The sequence below is a fragment of the Somniosus microcephalus genome, chromosome 4, assembly GCF_052327205.1.
Source record: "Somniosus microcephalus isolate GS21.2 chromosome 4, FLI_Smic_1.0, whole genome shotgun sequence".
Classification (NCBI taxonomy): Eukaryota; Metazoa; Chordata; class Chondrichthyes; order Squaliformes; family Somniosidae; genus Somniosus; species Somniosus microcephalus.
Window position 1 is genome coordinate 162,227,056 of NC_140990.1, and position 19,261 is coordinate 162,246,316.

The following is a 19,261-nucleotide window of genomic DNA, read 5'->3' on the forward strand; positions in this document are numbered from 1 at the left end:
TTATCTGAAACATTCTGATAGTAATTTCTAGTAGTACATTTTTTTATCTCTAGTTTTCTTTATTACACCCTCTTTTGCTTACAAAACCTCTGGAATAGGTATTAACTCTTTCTGGTATTTTTAGATGTTATTGCCATGGTTGGCAGTGTCAGCTGAGGCTGAGTGGGTAGCACACTCGCCTCTAAGTCAGAAGGTCGTGGGTTCACAGTCCCACTCCAGAGACTTGAGCGCATAATCTAGGCTGACACTCCAGTGCAGTACTGAGGGAGTGCTGCACTGTCGGAGGTGCCGTCTTTCGGATAAGACGTTAAATCGAGGCCCCGTCTTCCCCCTCAGGAAGACGTAAAAGACCCCATGGCACTATTTGAAGAGCAGGGGAGTTCTCCCTGGTGTTCTGGCCAATATTTATGCCTCAACCAACATCACAACAAACAGATTGCCTGGCCATCACATTGCTATTTGAGGGTCCTTGCTGTGCGCAAATTGGCTGCTGCGTTCCTACATTACAACAGTGACTACACCTCAAAAGCACTGTAAAGCACTTTGGAAAGTCCTGAGGTCGCGAAAGGCGCTATATAAATGCAAATCTTGCTTTTCCTTTGAAAGCGCGCGGAGCGCAGTAATAATTAACATTAGTGAATGTCTTGGGCATAGTGCGATCGGGGGCCTGGAGTCCAGCCAAGGTTGGTGATTGTCATTGCAGGAAGAGGTTAATTTTGTTAATATTGCCCATTTTATTGTGACACAACCATCTTCCAACAGACTGAGCCTTGTCTGGTCCTGTGGGTATACCATGGTATACCAGTTCAACATCAGTACCAATATTACTCTATATGTTGGCTGATTAAATAAAATCCTCTGGTTCTAGGCAAAAAGAGTGGGCAGAACTTTCAAATTCAGCAGGGGTGCAAAATGGGTGTTAGCGGATCGGCAGCACGTTATACACCACTCCCACACTTCCGCTGACAGGTCAGGCAGGGTATATAATGGACAGCCGGTTCGCCAACGCCTGTGTTACACCCCCGCCCAAGTTGAACGTTCCGTCCGCTGTTTATTAGAAAGAGGGGGAGGGGGGCGAGCGGTTCACAAGTGGGGGGGGGCTCAGCATGTTCTGCCCAAAGCCATTGGGAGAGATCTCCGGAAACGATCATTACAGTGTTATCATTCTTCCCAGAGTAGGCTACATGAAGGAAAACCAAAGGGAATTTCCTCAGCTGTAGTAAAACAGTCATTTAACATAATAGGAGCAGGAATAGACCACTTGGCCCTTCGAGCCTGCTCCGCCATTCAATAAGATCATGGCTGATGTTCTACCTCATCTCCACTTTCCCGCTCTATTCCCATATCCCTTGATTCCCTTAAAATCCAAAAATCTAGCGATCTCTGTCTTGAACATACTCAACGACTGAGCCTCCACAGCCCTCTGGGGTAGAGAATTCTAAAGATTCACCACCCTTTGAGTGAAGAAATTTCTCCTCATCTCAGTTTTAAACATGGAGTAACCATCATAGCAGCATCTGAGGAGAGCACTTGAAGTGGACGGTACACTTGATGTAAACCATTGTTCAAATGGGCCTGAGTTCTACCCCTTTTAAGACATAATGTTAAAATTAATCACTGATTGATATTGGGTTGTTACCCATCCTTGATTTCATGGCTGCAAAAGATAGGTCAGGCAGCTTGACAAATTGAATGCTGTGCCTTTAGCAAGGGGTACAGGGATGAGCTTGGAATAAAATACAGTTTATTAAATGCTACCACCAGTTGGAGACAGCTCAAATCAGACAATAAATTTTTGACCAGCTGTGCATGTCACACTGAAACAACAGTTGATGCAGAAATGTAAACATGTTGAATTAAATGCCACTGGCGCATGAATATTGTTTTTTGTTATACAGAAGGATTTACAAATGCAGAGAAATTCTTGAAAGCTCAGGAAAATCTTCAGGCACTTCCATGATAATGTACCACAAGTAACAGGAGCACAGCGCCCCCCCCCCCCACTGGCAAGGGGAACCTGTTACTCCGACAGGAGCACAGCGCCTCCCACTGGCAAGGAGAACCCATCACTCTGACAGGAGCACAGCGCCCCCCACTGGCAAGGGGAACCCGTTACTCCGACAGAAGCACAGCACCTCCCACTGGCAAGGGGAACCCGTTACTCCGACAGGAGCACAGCACCTCCCACTGGCAAGGGGAACCCGTTACTCCGACAGGAGCACAGCACCCCCCACTGGCAAGGAGAACCTGTTACTCCGACAGAAGCACAGCGCCTCCCACTGGCAAGGGGAACCCGTTACTCTGACAGAAGCACAGCACCTCCCACTGGCAGGGAGAACCCGTTACTCCGACAGGAGCACAGCGCCCCCCACTGGCAAGGGGAACCTGTTACTCCGACAGGAGCACAGTACCCCCCACTGGCAAGGAGAACCCGTCACTCTGACAGGAGCACAGCGCCTCCTCCCCAGAGGTGTGGAAAACAAGTGCCCCCTTCTACTGGCCCTAAAACAAGAACCAGAGGCACATAATGGAGGTGGAAAGTGTGGCTCGGACACCACGGGTCTCTGATCTAGTAATGCATTATGAGTGCTTTTAAGGACGATAACTTAAAGCCTATTATTAATGCCAGTCTGACTTTGATTTGTTCCCACTTGTGATTGTCCCACAAGTGTTCCTTGACTTTGTAAACCGGAGGTTGCGATTAGTTCTACTCACCCGATTGGAATCGATCCTCTGTCTCGAGCTGTAGATCGGGGGTGGGATGTTGAAGGCCTGTGGGACCAGGTACTCCTCAGCATCCATCATATCTTCCAGCTCCTCTTCGTCCAGCAGGCTCTGGAAGAACTTGCTGTCATTCGGGCTGGGCAACTTCATACGGTCATCTCCCTGTAACAATGAGGAGTGCCCTTTTACTGTATAAAGTCACACTTGTCTTGGCCTCACACCCTGTTATGAGCACAGACGAGCTTCCTGCTTTAAAAGTTCAACCAGAATGGGGGTTCTGGGTGGCCTCTCCTGACGCCAGAGCTTTAGTCCATGGCTGCATTAGAAAGAGTAGACAGATCTCATTGGTTGGTTGGCCACCTAACTCAGTAAAGTGCTGCAGTCTAGAAATCCAAGTAAGAATCAGACTCCCGCACTGATACTGACCCCAGGGCACTTGGACAGAGTAAAGAACACTATGCAGAATATACTGTTCATTCTGAATTCTAAATATGAATAATGGAATTTCAAACGCACAAAGGATCCAAGATTACACAGGACGCACATCAAGAACCTATGGGTTATTAGCAATAATCTGCTACTAGGCACAAAGTTCATCAATTAATCCATTTAGCCTGACCAGGAGTAGTCTCTTTTCTGAAGACCATCAGTTGTCTGTGATACAATAGATACACATACAATCAGCCATTTTTATATGCCTTTAGATTACTTCATGTTGGATCAGCACTGGTTTAGGGACACATTGGCATTTTAAGTTGGAGTTTAGAGGGTGCGATTAGATTACTAAGGGTCATTTTGTGGATAGAAAGAACTGGCATTTACTTAAAGCATCTTATCACTTCTCAAAACGTTTCACATACAATGCATTATTTTGAGGTATCGTCAGTGTTATTATGTTGGTAAGTGCAGCAGCTACTTGCGCACAGGAAGAGCTCACAAGCAGCCATGAGATAGTTAATCTGTTGGTGGTAGTGGTTGAGGGGCCAATGCTGGTCAATGCACCAGGAAAACTCCTTGTTCTTGTTTGAGTCGCACCATGGCCCCTTTAATATCCACCTGAACAGGCAGATAAGACTTTGGATTAACATCTTCGCCAAGAATAAGGTGCTGGACTGGGGCTCGGAACCACACCCTTCTCACCCAAAGGTGCTGACAACTCAACTAAGAAATCTGTTCATGGGCAAGTGTGACAGTCATTGGAAATCTTGGCCTGCAGTTTCCACTCAATTGCGCTGGTTTTTCGGCACAGTTCGCCTGAAATCGCCGTAATATGTGTAAAAGGTTGCAGAATTTTAAGCGCGAATTACATTCAGAGCAACTCGAGTCTCCACGATCTTTTGCGCTAGTTTAAAAAACATCATGCTAGTAGCTGGCTCTGCCCACAAAACTGGCCATGCCTCCCAAGATAAATTAATCACCATTGGGAGTTTCCGCTGATTGTGTTCATTTGTGGGTCTTCGAAGAGGCTCCAAAAATTAAGCTTTAGGGCGCAAGTAGACTAATTTTATACTTTTTTTTAATTCATTGATGGGATGTAGGCGTCGCTGGCTGGCTAGGCCTGCATTTAGTGCCCATCCCTAATTGCCCTTGAGAAGATGGTGGTGAGCCACCTTCTTGAACCGCTGCAGTCCATATGGTGTAGGTACACCCACAATGCTGTTAGGAAGGGAGTTCCAGGATTTTGGCCCAACGACAGTGAAGGAACGGCGATACAGGTCCAAGTCAGGATGGTGTGTGGCTTGGAGGGGAACTTGTAGGTGGTGATGTTCCCATGCGTCTGCTGCCCTTGTCCTTCTAAGTGGTAGAGGTCGCGGGTTTGGAAGGTGCTGTTGAAGGAGCTTTGGCGAGTTGCTGCAGTGCATCTTGTAGATGGTACACACTGCAGCCACAGTGCGCCGGTGGTGGAGGGAGTGAATGTTGAAGGTGGTGGATGGAGTGCCAATCAAGCGGGCTGCTTTATCCTGAATGGTGTCGAGCTTCTTGAGTGTTGTTGGAGCTGCACTCATCCAGGCAAGTGGAGAGTATTCCATCACACTCCTGACTTGTGCCTTGTAGATGGTGGAAAGGCTTTGGGGAGTCAGGAGGTGAGACACTCGCCACAGAATTCCCAGCCTCTGGCCTGCTCTTGTTGCTACAGTATTTATCTGGCTGGTCCAGTTCAGTTTCTGATCAATGAATATAATTTTTTCCTAATTTACTAAGAAACCAACTGCTGTACCCCAATCTAACTAGCAAATGGCTCTGTATATTTTTTTTAAGTAATTTTCAGTCATTTAAAAATCAGGTTACTCACAGGTGGTGGATTGACAAAGTGATTAAAATGCTTATTTTTTGTGATAAACCCATTTTCAGCTGTATTAATCAAACTGCACCAAGTTACCACTCTTAAATATATCAAGGAATATTTTTTAAAGCTAAATTTTTTTTTAAATTATGTTTTAAAACACTACCCGATTGCGCTGGTACATGAAAACTTGAGAAAAATAAACACTCTCAAAACTGGCGCAATTTTGGCCGCAATCTCTGCCCGTTTTGCCGATTGTGCCCAAAGCGGAAGCTGCACCCCTCATCTTTCATTGGTTGGGGAGAGAAGGTTCCTGATTGGTGCTTTTGCTATTTGCCTATTACAAACACCTCCTGTGTTATTGCAATCACAACATGATTGGTGGTAGCATCAAATTTTTAAATGCACACATATATCCCAACCTCGTGCATTGTCCTGTGACAGTTCCTGCTGGTCGGAAGCATCATCCGGCACTTTAATCAGTACGATGGCTCAGTTTGTAAGTGTGTTGGGTGGAACTGTGACGTACGGACTCGGGTTTGATCAGTGTGGTGCCAGGGTTACTACAATTGGCCTCAGCACCCGTAGGATTGGGAGTGCAATCCAGGGACCCCCCTACTGGGAAGCACATGCGTGGATGTCAGACGGAGAAATTATGAGGCTTGGTTGTGATGCACCCAAAGTGGAATAGCCCGCTGATACTCATAATTCAGACTCACAGGAGAATAATGGGCACCTGGGTAAGATACTGGCGGACTCCTGGTGCCTGTGGGCACCACACCTCAGCATGAGCCTGTGTCTGTTAGAGGTAAGGGGAAGAATAAGTATTGGAAGGGAACTTATTGTTTTAAAAAACAATCACTTGTTGTAGGAGAGTTTTATTTCCCTAATTGTCAATAGTTACGGTCACTAATTTGTATTTTTTCAAATTTAGAAAATAGATAGAATTCTAGAATCTGGCCCCCAAAACACTGGTAAAAATCCAGGGGTTTGACTTACTCAGGCACCATAAACCAGCGGCCTTGTCAATGGTGTTCAGCTGCCACACGGTGGGCACCTTCCCAGCGCTCGGAGTCCATTTTTTGATAAGGATGGTGTGGTGTATGTGCCTTTAAGAGCCCCCTGTGTACTGTAATGCCACTCGGGCTATATAAGTCTGTATAGTGTCTTGTATCTGTTAGTTCACCTCCAGACTTTGTTCAGTAAACACCTGTGAAACCAACTCCTGCATTCCGTGTCTCCATTAACACACGGATACAACAGTGGCGACGAATTGGAAACGGACTTACCTGCAATTCGGCAGCACCTCAAGGAGACCGATTCCTCAGACGAAAGTCGAAGAAAAACAAGAAAGAAAAAAAAAAACTGTGGTTTCACCAGCTAGCCGAGCTGGTGGCAGGTACTGCAATAATCCTTCCTGGGCGGCGGGCTGGGGCTCCATCGGCTGGCTCTGCAGCGGGGCCGAGCAGCGAAGGCGGAGGCAAACATAGGCAGAGGGTGGAGCACTCGGGAGACGGCCGGCGCTGCAAAGCAGGTCGGCGTTCGGACCAAGCAGAGGGAGGGAAAAGTCCCAGAGAGTCTGGCGGGAACGAGTCTCCACCTATTAAAAAAAATACCTGTGTAAATAAAAACCGTGGAGAACAGCATTGTCAGCAGCGGCAGCGGTGGGAAAGCGCGGGAGGCGCCATTTTTTTTCTGCAGGGAAGAAAGGAAAGCGGGGAGGCGCCATTTTTTTTTCAGGATGCCTAAGACTGGCAATATTACTGCTTTCGATAGCGATATAGAGGATTGGACCACATATGTGGAAAGAGTGGAGGTATATTGCACAGCAAATGAAATAGAGGATGATAAAAAGGCATCAGTACTTCTAAATCTAATGGGCGCAAGGACATACGGGCTGTTACGAAACTTAATCACTCCAACCAAACCGAGGGACAAGAATTTTAAGGAGATTGTTGATACCCGACAGGAGCACTTAAACCCAACACCGCTGCTGATAGCGGAACGATTCAAATTCTTCAGGAGGAATCAGCACAAGAATGAAAGTAACGCTGATTACCTCACCGAATTAAGGAAGCTGTCGAAGCACTGCCAATTCGGAGCAGGACTGGCAGATTCTCTTCGAGACAAATTCGTCTGCGGTCTCCTAAGTGAAGGAACACAGAAAAGGCTACTTTCTGAGAAAGATTTGACACTGGACAAGGCTTTCAGTGTGGCTGTATCATACGAAGCAGCCGCAAGAGGAGCTGCAGAGATACAGCAAAAGCCACAGGACTTTGGCACCCATGAAATGACACAGGGTTTCGAGAGATGTTATCGCTGCGGCAGATCCACCCATGACCAGAGGGACTGCTGGTTCAAGGACAAAGCATGCAGGCAATGCGGAAAGATTGGACACATTGCATGTGTATGCCGATCTAGAAACAAAAAATCCACGGACAGGAAAAAAATCAATAAGGAAAAGTACAGAAAGGTACAAATGATGACGGACAGTAGCTCCGAAGACCAGAAGAGCGATAGCGACTCCGGAAACAAGAGACTAAGCTGTCTCAAATTACATAATGTAATTGCCAAAGAAGATTACCAGACCATTTGGGTTACCCTCACGATAGCGGGGTCCCCAGTTAAAATGGAGCTAGATACAGGATCAGCTCTGACCGTCATAAGTCGACGGGATTACGAGCGGCTATTTCCGCATATACCTTTAAAAGACACATCCATTATCTTGAAAACATATACGGGGCAGAAAGTATACCCCAAAGGGAAAATAAGGGTGCCTGTTGTATACAACGGCAAGGAAATACAGAACTTGTATTTATACGTTCTGCAAGATGGTGGTCCACCGCTGTTGGGACGTGAATGGATCAGGAAGATACGTTTAGACTGGCACTCCATTCAGGCACTGACGGTGACCAGTAAGAAAAGAAATGATGATGATGTCATACCTGAACGATTAAAAGACATCTTGGCCAATGCCAAGGAAGTGTTTCAACAGGAACTAGGAACCTTGAAAGGCGTCACCGCCTCCATAAAAGTGGAAGATGCGGCAATTCCCAAGTTTTTTAAGGCAAGGCCGGTGCAATACGCAATTCGTCCAGCAGTCGAGGCAGAGCTGGAGAATTTGGAAAAGGCAGGCGTATTATCCAAGATAGATTGGAGCGAGTGGGCAACACCCATCGTCCCGGTCATGAAGAAAACGTTGAATAATGATAAATCTGAAGAACAGAGAAAAATTCACATCTGTGGGGACTTCAAGGTGACTGTAAACCCGGTCCTTCACATGGTACAGTATCCTCTTCTGAGGATAGAAGATATTTTCGCTTCACTATCCGGAGGGAAACGTTTCACCAAAATTGACTTGGCACAAGCATATCTACAGATGGAGGTTGAAGAGGCCTCTAAAAAGTATCTCACGATTAACAGACACAAAGGCCTGTACCAGTACAATCGACTGGTTTTCGGAGTAGCATCAGCTCCAGCTATCTGGCAAAGAGCTATGGAGCAAGTCCTCCAAGGGATTCCGGGGACTCAATGCTACCTAGACGACATCCTTGTAACAGGAGAAAATGACAACGAGCACCTTGCCAATTTGGAGCAGGTGCTCACTAGGCTGAGAGAACGGGGCCTACGAGCAAATCGCCCCAAGTGCGAATTTTTCCAAAAACAAATATCATATTGTGGCCACATAATTAACGAGGAAGGGTTGCATAAGTCACCTGAAAAAATTGAAGCGGTCATGAAAGCCCCAGCACCTGAAAATGTCTCACAATTAAGGTCGTTCCTGGGATTGATAAATTACTATCATAAATTTTTACCGAACTTGTCAACTGTTCTGCACCCTCTTAACGAACTACTACAAACGGGAGTAATTTGGAAATGGAGCAAAGACTGTAAACGTGCCTTCCATAAATGCAAAGGCTTGATCACGTCCAAGGAAGTTTTGGCTCATTACAACCCATCACTGCCAATCAGACTGGCGTGCGATGCATCCCCTTACGGCGTAGGAGTGGTATTATCGCATAGATTCCCTGATGGCTCGGAACGGCCGATAGCTTTTGCATCACGCTCATTGAACTCAGCTGAGCGTAACTATGCCCAGATCGACAGGGAAGCACTCAGCCTGGTCTGGGGAGTTAAGAAATTCAACCATTACCTACACGGACAAAAATTTACCTTGTTGACTGACCATCAACCCCTCGTCTCCATATTTAACCCTAAAAAGGGTGTTCCCATTATGACAGCGCAAAGGCGACAGAGGTGGTCCCTTTTCCTAGGGGCACACCAATATGACATAGAATACAAAGGATCAAAACAGCATGGGAATGCTGATGGTTTATCGCGCCTACCGTTGCCAACGGTAGAAGAGGCACCTACAGTGGACCCAGTGGAGATGTTCCACTCAGCCATAGTGGAATGTCTACCAGTAACAAATTCTGCCATTGAAAAGGAAACGAGAAATGACCCGACTCTCTCACGAGTCTACGATTTAACGGTGAAGGGATGGCCAGCACATGGCGAACCACTGTTGCCAGCATTCTCGCAAAGAAGAGAACAGCTGTCAGTGTGCCGAGGAACCTTGATGTGTGGATCCAGAGTGGTGATTCCACCCAAACTCCAGGATAAAGTGCTAAAAGAGCTTCACGAGGGGCATCTGGGTGGAGTGAAAATGAAGAACCAAGCCAGGGCGTTTGTGTGGTGGCCAGGTATCGATGGAGACATCGAAGGAATGACCAAGAGCTGCCTAGGATGCCAGAAGGTCCAAAACGCCCCACCACAAGCCCCTCTACATCCATGGGAGTGGCCCTCATCTCCATGGCAAAGGGTACACATCGACTTTCCTAGTCCATTTATGGACTCAATGTTCTTAATCGCGGTTGATGCACACTCCAAGTGGCCCGAGGTAATAAAGACGTCCTCCACCACGACGGAAAAAACCATCACAGTATTAAGGACCATATTTGCCAGGAATGGGCTGCCTGAACAGATCTGCTCTGATAATGGACCGCAATTTGTGTCTGAAGAATTCAGGAAGTTCTTAAAAAACAATGGGGTTAAGCACTACACGTCCGCCCCATACCATCCCGCCACCAATGGATTGGCTGAAACGTTTGTCCAGACCTTCAAGAAGGCCATAAAGGCCATGGGTAAGGAAGACATAAATCTACAGCATAAGGTAGATAACTTCTTGTTTGCATACAGGAATGCAACACATGTGGTTACAAACCAAACTCCCGCCATGATGTTCTTCAATAGAAGCCTAAGATGCCGGCTGGATTTGATCAAGCCAAACATCAGAAGGGATGTGGAGAACCGGCAATTTCAAGGCATGAATGAAAGGCCAACTAGAACCTTCCAGATAGGTCAACAAGTTTTGGCCTGGGACTACCGTACCGAGAAATGGCAGCCTGGAACTATTTGCACACGACTAGGACCGCTGATGTATACTGTGGACATTGGAGAAAGCATAATAAGGCGCCATGCTGACCAGATCATAGAGTCATCCGAAAAGGGACAACCTACACCACAACTCTATACGCCTAATGATGAAGCAGAGATACCCATAGTATCTACCTCCGATCCGGTGATACTGGAACCAGATGAACCCGACACTGGCATTCAAGCCGAATCGACCTTGCCAAAAGAACCTACTACACCATCAGAAACTACTACACCACCGAGGCGTTATCCGGACCGAGTCAGGAAGCCTCCAGAGAGACTGACTTATAATTGATTAACTGCAGCAAATGTGTAGATTATTGTTCTTGTAACATGTTAATTAATGATTACTTAAAATGTTCTGTACTGGTTGTCTAAAAGGGGAGGAATTGTGGTGTATGTGCCTTTAAGAGCCCCCTGTGTACTGTAATGCCGGTAATGGCCACTCAGGCTATATAAGCCTGTATAGTGTCTTGTATCTGTTAGTTCACCTCCAGACTTTGTTCAGTAAACACCTGTGAAACCAACTCCTGCATTCCGTGTCTCCATTAACACACGGATACAACAGATGGCACAAGTTCAGATAGAAGTTGGACCGGAAAAGCCTGGTTTCTCAGGAAGCTGGATGAAAAATCTTTTCAACTTCAACCAACCTCCAAGGGGCTAAAGTTCCTTTGAGGGCAATCCCTGATGAGCATAGCTGCTCACTTGCTGAGCCGGACTTCTTTTGTGTGCTACTCAGGGAGTGGAGCACAAAATCCAGGCTGAGTTCAGGGGGCACTGCACTGTCGGAGTTGTTGTAATTTGGATGAGACATTAAACCGAGGCCCCATCTGCCTCCTCACAATGGAGGTAAAAGATTCCACGGCACTATTTCGAAGAAGAGCATGGGAGTCGACATGAATCAGTCATTCATGAAAGAAAGACTTATGAAACAATACTGAGCGGCCTGCGGGTGGCGCTGTCCAGGGAGAGTATAAATACTCAGGCACGGGCCCAGCTTGCGCATCGCATTCTTAACAGGAACTAGTGAAGGACACAACTAGACCTCCATGTTGTAAAACTGTTGAATAAAGCTTTGTTTAACGCTTAGACCCAAGTGCCTAGTAGTGTAAGATTTGCAAAATTCAACAGATTCCCCAAAACCAAGAAGATTACCCTAAGAAAGGTTTTTTTTCATGTTAATAAACCATGTCAGAATTGTATAAGAATACTGGGCCTAAAGGGAGATTTAAAAATCAAGGACCCCAGGATTTTGGTTTTTATTTTAAAAGCATGTTCGAGCCTGTGGAAGAAAAGGGGGCTGCAACAAAAGGAATTGGGATTGGCCTCTGTAAATGGACAGTTTTGAGTATTGGCATTAGCCAAGCTGTCTGGGGACTATCTGGACTGTCTCAGTCATTTTACATAATGACAATTGACCAACGGAAGTGCAGTTCCCGCCCAAAATTACGGAGCCATCCAAAGTATACATAATGCAGAACATGCCAGCAACTAACAAAAGAACCTTGGGCCCCACAGGAAAAGACAAATGTTACTGCAATTAAACAAGAGATTAAACAATCGCTTAAAATCACTTAAGAATCGATGGGTCCACCCCGAAACCACTTCGCGCAATCTTAAACCAATTAAGATCGATGGGACCATCCTGAAACCTATTAAACAATTTTTAACCCATCAATGTTAACGAGCCCGTCAAAACTAACAAAGAGACAGAACTGATTTGGCACGCAGATTAGCAGGCCTCAAACGGTATAATTGAGGGCCTGCTTTTACAATGGGCAGCAGTGCAGTTCAGTTCGAAGAAGAAGACAGGTTCAACAAAGGTGCAGTGTGGTTCCAGAGTTCGGTTCAAGGAGTGCGGGTCCAGTTCGGGGCGAGCGGTTCAAGCAGTTGAGTGAGACGAACGTTCAAGGAGCGGAGATGAGTTGAAGAAAAGAGTTTCACTTCATCATTCATGTCAAATCAAGTCACCAAGTTCAAATCCAAGAAGAAGCACCCTCTTGAAGAAATAACGCACTGCCGGAGACCTCGCGGCAGACCAGGACCCCATGAAACAAACAACCAAATATTACCAGCAACCGGGTAATATTGGGCCACCACGACCAACAACACCCAACTCAGAAGAAAACCGAAGATCCGCAAGTTTTTCCACTCTACAATCTATCCTGACTTACCCCTGGGTAAGATTTTACTGGAAAGAGTCTAAACCCTACTTCTGACCAAAAGAAATTGGGTACTTACCTAATAGATCCAATACGCACCCGACTGCATCAGCGGACACGTGAAGACTGACCAGCAACGCAGGTGAAGTCCTCTACCGCGTCCGGGGTATGGCAGGCCCCAACCGACACATCTAGAGAACCCCGAAATCGCGAACCTCTACAACTGTCAAAAGAAGTCGTTTTGGTGAGCATTATCCCTGGTCCTCTGGAGCACAACTTAGCTAGTAAAGTGGGATTGGGAGGGGTGAGTATTTGTCTATTGTTATTTTCCCTCGTATATTCCAAAGTGTTCCCCCAATTTAGAGTGTTAAGATTATGGTGTTGTATATTTTCTTTCTCAATAAAGATCTTTTTCCTTTCACCAAAATTCAGTTGTCTGCTGCACATTTTATCACAACCTCCAAATAAGTCCCAGGTCTAGAACCAAGGGAGTGGGAACGATTCGAACCGCTCACAAGTCAGAGGTGAAGCTGACCCACACACCACTCCTTACAGAAATGGCGACCGTGGCAGGACCTTGGCAAAAGGGATGTGATGCAGTAGACACCGTTTTTGCAGACAGAAATAAGGTGGAAGAGAGGATTTCCTTTTATGTGTTTGAGAAGAAGGAGAATATCACCAAGAAATGGGTGACCAGTCTGTTGCGCGCTGAGCGTCCCATGGACGCTGCAGCCAAGTGGACTGAGAGCAAAGACCACAAAAAATTCTGTGGAGAAAGCCATCTGGTTGGTCTGCTCCCTGCGACAGATCCAGCTTTTAGATCGGAGAATTAAGACACTAACAGCAGAGCTCAGCAAGGGCTCTAGCAGGGGAAGGACTATTGCAGGAACTAAAGGCCCAAAGTCAGGAGAAATTACAGATAGCGGAAAAACACAGGAACAGACATGATTATTTTCGGCGTCAAGTCACCGAGGCAAAGGGTAACGAGTTAGTGTTATGAGAAGAGAACGCCCGCCTTACCAGGTAAATAAAAGAACAGGAAGGGAGGTTAAGAGATGTGCAGGCAGCTTATAAGGTAGCAAGCACTAGGGGTTTTGAAGCGGGAGATCACGGCCCCTGTTATGTCCGTGTATAATCAGACACAGACTGCGGAGAACGGTACAAACGGTGTTTACTCAACGTGGCTCAGACTGCAACTGAACTGCACAGATTACTACTCAACGTTATATACGGGTGTGGTCACTGCTGGTACTACAGTATACATGAGCTGTAAAAAGTAGTTCTCCCCCTTAAAGGTACATACATTACAATTCCTCCCCTTTTAGATTAACAGTACCATAACACTCATTTAACAATTAAATATCAAACTAATTACAATTAACACTTTTAACATGCAACATTAGCTGAAAATAGTCTATTTATAAATTCAGTCTTTGGGGAGGCTTCCTGATCCTTTCTGGATAGCGCCTTTCCCGAGTGTCTTGCTCTTGGTGCGGAGGCGATTCTGGCCCCCTGTCGTCGGTTGGTTCATCAGCTTCCGATGCTACTGCTTCTGGGGTAGATGCTACCTGTACGTCGGGTTCATCACCAGGTACGTATGGGCAAGGCATGGGGTTGACTTGTTCCTGTGACTCTAGGATCTGGTCAGCATGGCGTCTCACGATGCTCTCCCCAACGTCCACTGTGTACATTAGTGGGCCCTGCCATGTGCATATCGTTCCTGGCTGCCATTTTTCTGTTCGGTAGTCATGGGCCAAGACTGGTTGCCCTATATTGAAGCTCCTTGTTGGCTTCTCATGGATGTGCTGGAATTGCTTACTCTCAACATCTCTTCGTACGTTTGGTCTGAGCAAATCCAGGCGAGATCTTAACCTTCGGTTAAAGAACATCATGGCTGGGGCCTGGTTGGTGACTGCATCTGTCGCATTCCGGTAGGCGAACAGGAAATTGTCCACCTTGTGCTGCAGCGGAATGTTGTCATTGTACATAGCCTTTATTGCCTTCTTAAAGGTTTGTACGAACCTCTCAGCCAATCCATTTGTGGCTGGATGATACGGGGCGGATGTGTAATGCCTTACCCCATTCTTTTTCAAGAACCTCCGGAACTCTTCGGACACAAACTGTGGTCCGTTGTCGGAGCAAATCTGTTCTGGCAAGCCATTCCTGGCAAAAATGGTCCGTAGGACTGCAATAGTTTTCTCTGTGGTGGTGGAGGATATTTTGATGACCTCAGGCCATTTCGAGTGCGCATCCACGGCTATTAAAAACATTGAGTCCATGAATGGACCAGCAAAATCAATATGCACCCGTTGCCATGGAGATGAGGGCCACTCCCATGGGTGTAGAGGGGCCTGTGGTGGTGCATTTTGGACTTTCTGGCATCCTGAGCAGCTCTTGGTCAGGTCCTCGATTTGTTTATTGATTCCCGGCCACCACACATAAGCCCTGGCTAGGCTTTTCATTTTTACCCCTCCCAGATGACCCTCATGAAGCTCATTGAGCACTCTATCCCTTAACTTGGGTGGAATTACCACTTGGGATCCACACATCAAGGTCCCCCGGCACACTGACAGCTGTTCTCTCCTTGTCGAGAATGCTGGCAACAGTGAGTCGCCATGTGCTGGCCATCCCTTCACCGTCAAATCATATACCCGAGACAGTGTCGGGTCATTTCGGGTTTCCTTTTCGATACAAGCGTTAGTTACCGGTAGGTATTCAACTATAGTCGAATGGAATATTTCGACAGGATCCACTGCTGGTGCTTCCTCCGCAGTAGGCAGTGGCAGGCGTGATAGCCCATCAGCATTTCCATGCTGTTTCGTGCCCTTATGTTCAATCTCATAGTGGTGCGCCCCTAGAAAAAGTGACCATCTTTGTAGTCGTTGCGCAGTCATCACCGGAACGCCCTTCTTTGGATTAAAAATGGGAGACAAGAGGCTGGTGATCAGTCAGCAAGGTGAATTTCTGTCCGTGCAGGTAGTGATTGAACTTTTTCACTCCCCACACTAGGCTGAGGGCCTCCCTGTCAATCTGGGCGTAGTTACGCTCGGCTGAGGTTAGTGATCGTGACGCAAAGGCTATTGGCCTCTCTGAGCCGTCCGAGAATTTGTGCGATAGCACCGCTCCAATGCCGTAGGGTGACGCATCACATGCCAACCGAATTGGTAATGCTGGGTTGTAATGGGCCAATACCTCTTTCGATGTGATTAGTGTTTTGCTCTTCTGGAAAGCTCGTCTACATTCGTCACTCCACTTCCATGGCACCCCAGTTTGCAGTAGGGTGTTCAGTGGGTGTATTATTGTAGACAAATTCGGCAAGAACTTATGGTAGTAGTTTACCAGCCCGAGGAACGACCGCAGTTGTGACACATTTTCTGGTGCTGGAGCCTTGACTACAGCCTCAATTTTCTCTGGGGACTTATGTAACCCCTCTTTATCGATAACGTGGCCACAATACGAGATCTGTTTTCTAAAAAACTCGCATTTGGGGCGGTTAGCTCGGAGCCCATATTCCTGCAATCTAGTGAGCACCTGCTCCAGGTTGGCAAGGTGATCACTGTCATTTTCGCCCGTGACCAGGATGTCGTCCAAATAACACTGGGTCCCTGGGATCCCTTGCAGGACTTGTTCCATTGCCCTCTGCCAAATAGCCGGAGCTGATGCTACCCCGAATACCAGTCGGTTGTATTGGTAGAGACCTTTATGGGTGTTGATTGTGAGGTATTTTTTTGATGCTTCTTCTACCTCCATTTGCAGATACGCCTGGGCCAGATCAATCTTTGTGAAGCGTTTCCCTCCAGATAGTGAGACGAAAATATCTTCAATCCGCGGAAGTGGATATTGTACGGTGTGAAGGACCGGGTTCACTGTTACCTTAAAGTCCCCACAGTTGCGAACCTTCCTTGGTTCCCCAGGCGTGCTGCTCAACGACTTTTTCATCACAGGGACGATGGGTGTAGCCCAGTCGCTCCAGTCTACCTTGGACAGTACACCTGAACGTTCCAGACTCTCCAGCTCTGCTTCGACGGCTGGGCGGATCGCATAAGGTACCGGTCTGGCTTTAAAAATTTTTGGACTGGTGTTTTCTTCAATTTTAATCGTCGCTGTCATGCCTTTTAGTGTTCCGAGTCCTTGCTGGGACACTTCTTTCGCGTCAGTTAGGATCTTTGACAGTCGCCCAGGTGTGACGTCGTCATCCTTTTTGTCAGCCACAGTCAGTGCCTGTATGGAATGCCAATCCAGTTGTATTTTCCGGATCCATTCACGTCCCAGTAATGGTGGTCCTCCATCCTGCAATACATACAGGTCTAGTTTTGGTGTTTCCTTACCGTTATATATAATGGTCACCCTTATTTTTCCTTTGGGGTAGACTTTTTGCCCCGTGTACGTCTTCAAAATAATTTTTGTGTCTCTCAAGGGTATGTGTAAGAATAGCCGCTCGTAGTCCCGTCGGTTTATGACTGTTAGGGCTGATCCTGTGTCCAATTCCATCTTTACCTGGACTCCTGCTATCTTGAGAGTGACCCAAATGGTTCGGTGATCCTCTGTTGTGATCACATTATGTAGTTTCAGACAACTCAGTTCCCTGCTTTCGGAGTCGTTATCACTCTTTTGTTCGTCTGAACTATTCCCCGTTATCTTATGTACCTTCTTGTACTTTCCTTTGGTCGGTTTCTTATTGCTGGTTTTCTTTCCCGACCTGCAGACTCGTGCTATGTGTCCTACTTTTCCACACTGTCTGCACATTTTGTCTTTGAACCAGCAATCATTCTGGTCGTGTGTTGTTCTGCCGCAGCGATAGCACTTCTCTGTTCCATATGACATTTCGTTTGTGCCATATTCTTGCGGTCTCTGTTGTATCTCTGCAGTGCCCCGTGCTGCTGCTTCATATGATACCGCAATGCTGAAAGCCTTTTCCAGCGTAAGGTCCTTTTCAGATAAAAGCCGTTTCTGGGTTCCTTCACTTTGAAGCCCACACACAAACTTGTCCCTTAAAGTATCTGCTAGTCCCGTTCCAAACTGGCAGTGTTTCGATAGCTTGCGCAGTTCCGTTAAATACTCAGCATTACTTTCATCTTTATGCTGGTTCCTTTTGTGAAACTTAAATCTTTCTGCTATCAGCAGCGGTGTGGGGTTTAAGTGGTCCTGTAGGATTGACACTATGTTTTCAAAATCCTTTTCTACTGGCTTCTCTGGGGTTATGAGGTTTCGTAGTAAGCCATATGTTTTTGCACCCATTGAATTCAACAATACCAGCACTTTCTTGTGATCTGGCACTTCATTCGCCTTGCAGTATACTTCTATACGTTTGACATATGTCGTCCAATCTTCGACTTCATTGTCGAACACTGTGATACTGCCACTTTTCGGCATTTTTGGGTGTGGTTAGACTGGCTTAAAATGGCGTCTCCCGCGCTTTCCTTTCTTCCCCGCTGCGGCTTAAAATGGCGTCTCCCGTGCTGCTGCCAACGCCGCTCTCGGCGGTCCTCGTGGCAAATGGCGACGCCCTGTGGGTTTCGCGTGCTGCTCCTGCGCTGCTGCCAACGCCGCTCTCTGCGGTCCTCGTGGCAATGGCAGCGCCTCGCGTTTTCCTGCGTGCCTCTCTCCCCCGTTGACGCTGCTCGGCCCTTGAACACCGGCTGCGCTCTGCTCTCTCTCGTCTCTCTCCCCCGTTGACGCCGCTCGGTCCTGAACACCGGCTGCGCCCTGTGCGCTCTGCCCTCTCTCTCTCCCCCATCGACGCTGCTCGGCCTTTTTCTGTGCCGCTCGGTCGGGCTCTAGCCCGCCGCTGTCCGGGAAGGGTCTGCGCAGTACCTGTTGCCAGCCCGTTTCGCTGGACCACCGTGACTGGAAAGCCAAGCCTGGCTCTCGACAGCCTCCCCTGCGATGCTCAAATCTCCGCTGGATGACTGGGTGGTTGCCCGTGGTCGACGCCCGTGCTTCTGGACTCGACCTTCTTCCACTGTTCTCCAGGAGCGAATCCCTGGGAGGTGATGCAGAGTTGCAGGTAGGTTCGAATCTGCCTCGTCGCCACTGTTATGTCCGTGTATAATCAGACACAGACTGCGGAGAACGGTACAAACGGTGTTTACTCAACGTGGCTCAGACTGCAACTGAACTGTACAGATTACTGCTCAACGTTATATACAGGTGTGGTCACTGCGGTACTACAGTATACATGAGCTGTAAAAAGTAGTTCTCCCCCTTAAAGGTACATACATTACAGCCCCTGCCAAAAGCAAATCGGCAGTTTAAACCTTGCTCTCTCCAGGGCAAAAGGCATGGTATGCCTAGTGAGCCCGCGTGCGGCCTGGGTGGGCCTGGAACTGGAAGGAGAAACTGTTCAGACGTCGCCTGTGGCGCCGGGGAACGACTCGGTTGGGCAGCAGGAAGGACAGGCAATCTGTAAGGAAGGCAGGGAAGAGAGCACACCACCACCACCATCTAATGCCGGGTTTTAACTCGGTTTGGCAGCAGGGAGAAGGGGGCAAGCCAATGCAGGAAAGGTCGGGGCCGGGGCCGATGTGCCCGGCTCAGCAGCAATGGTTTGGCCCACCCGGCGGTGGTGGGGGTCAGGTACCCCTTGAAAGCCAATTCGTGATTCCCCATGGTACCCAACAGCTTAGGACTATGGTAAGCCACCTGAACAAAC

General features: G+C 47.5%; 1 protein-coding gene across 2 annotated transcripts in view; it reads right to left on the reverse strand.

Annotated features, from left to right (window-relative positions):
- erbb4b (erb-b2 receptor tyrosine kinase 4b) overlaps positions 1 to 19,261 on the reverse strand; it is a 1,694,493-nt gene that overhangs the window by 113,483 nt on the left and 1,561,749 nt on the right. For both annotated transcript variants that reach the window (XM_085985415.1, XM_085985416.1), the window contains exon 25: positions 2,716 to 2,886. In XM_085985415.1, coding sequence (XP_085841541.1) covers positions 2,716 to 2,886 — 171 coding nt within the window. The remainder of the gene's footprint in view (positions 1 to 2,715; positions 2,887 to 19,261) is intronic.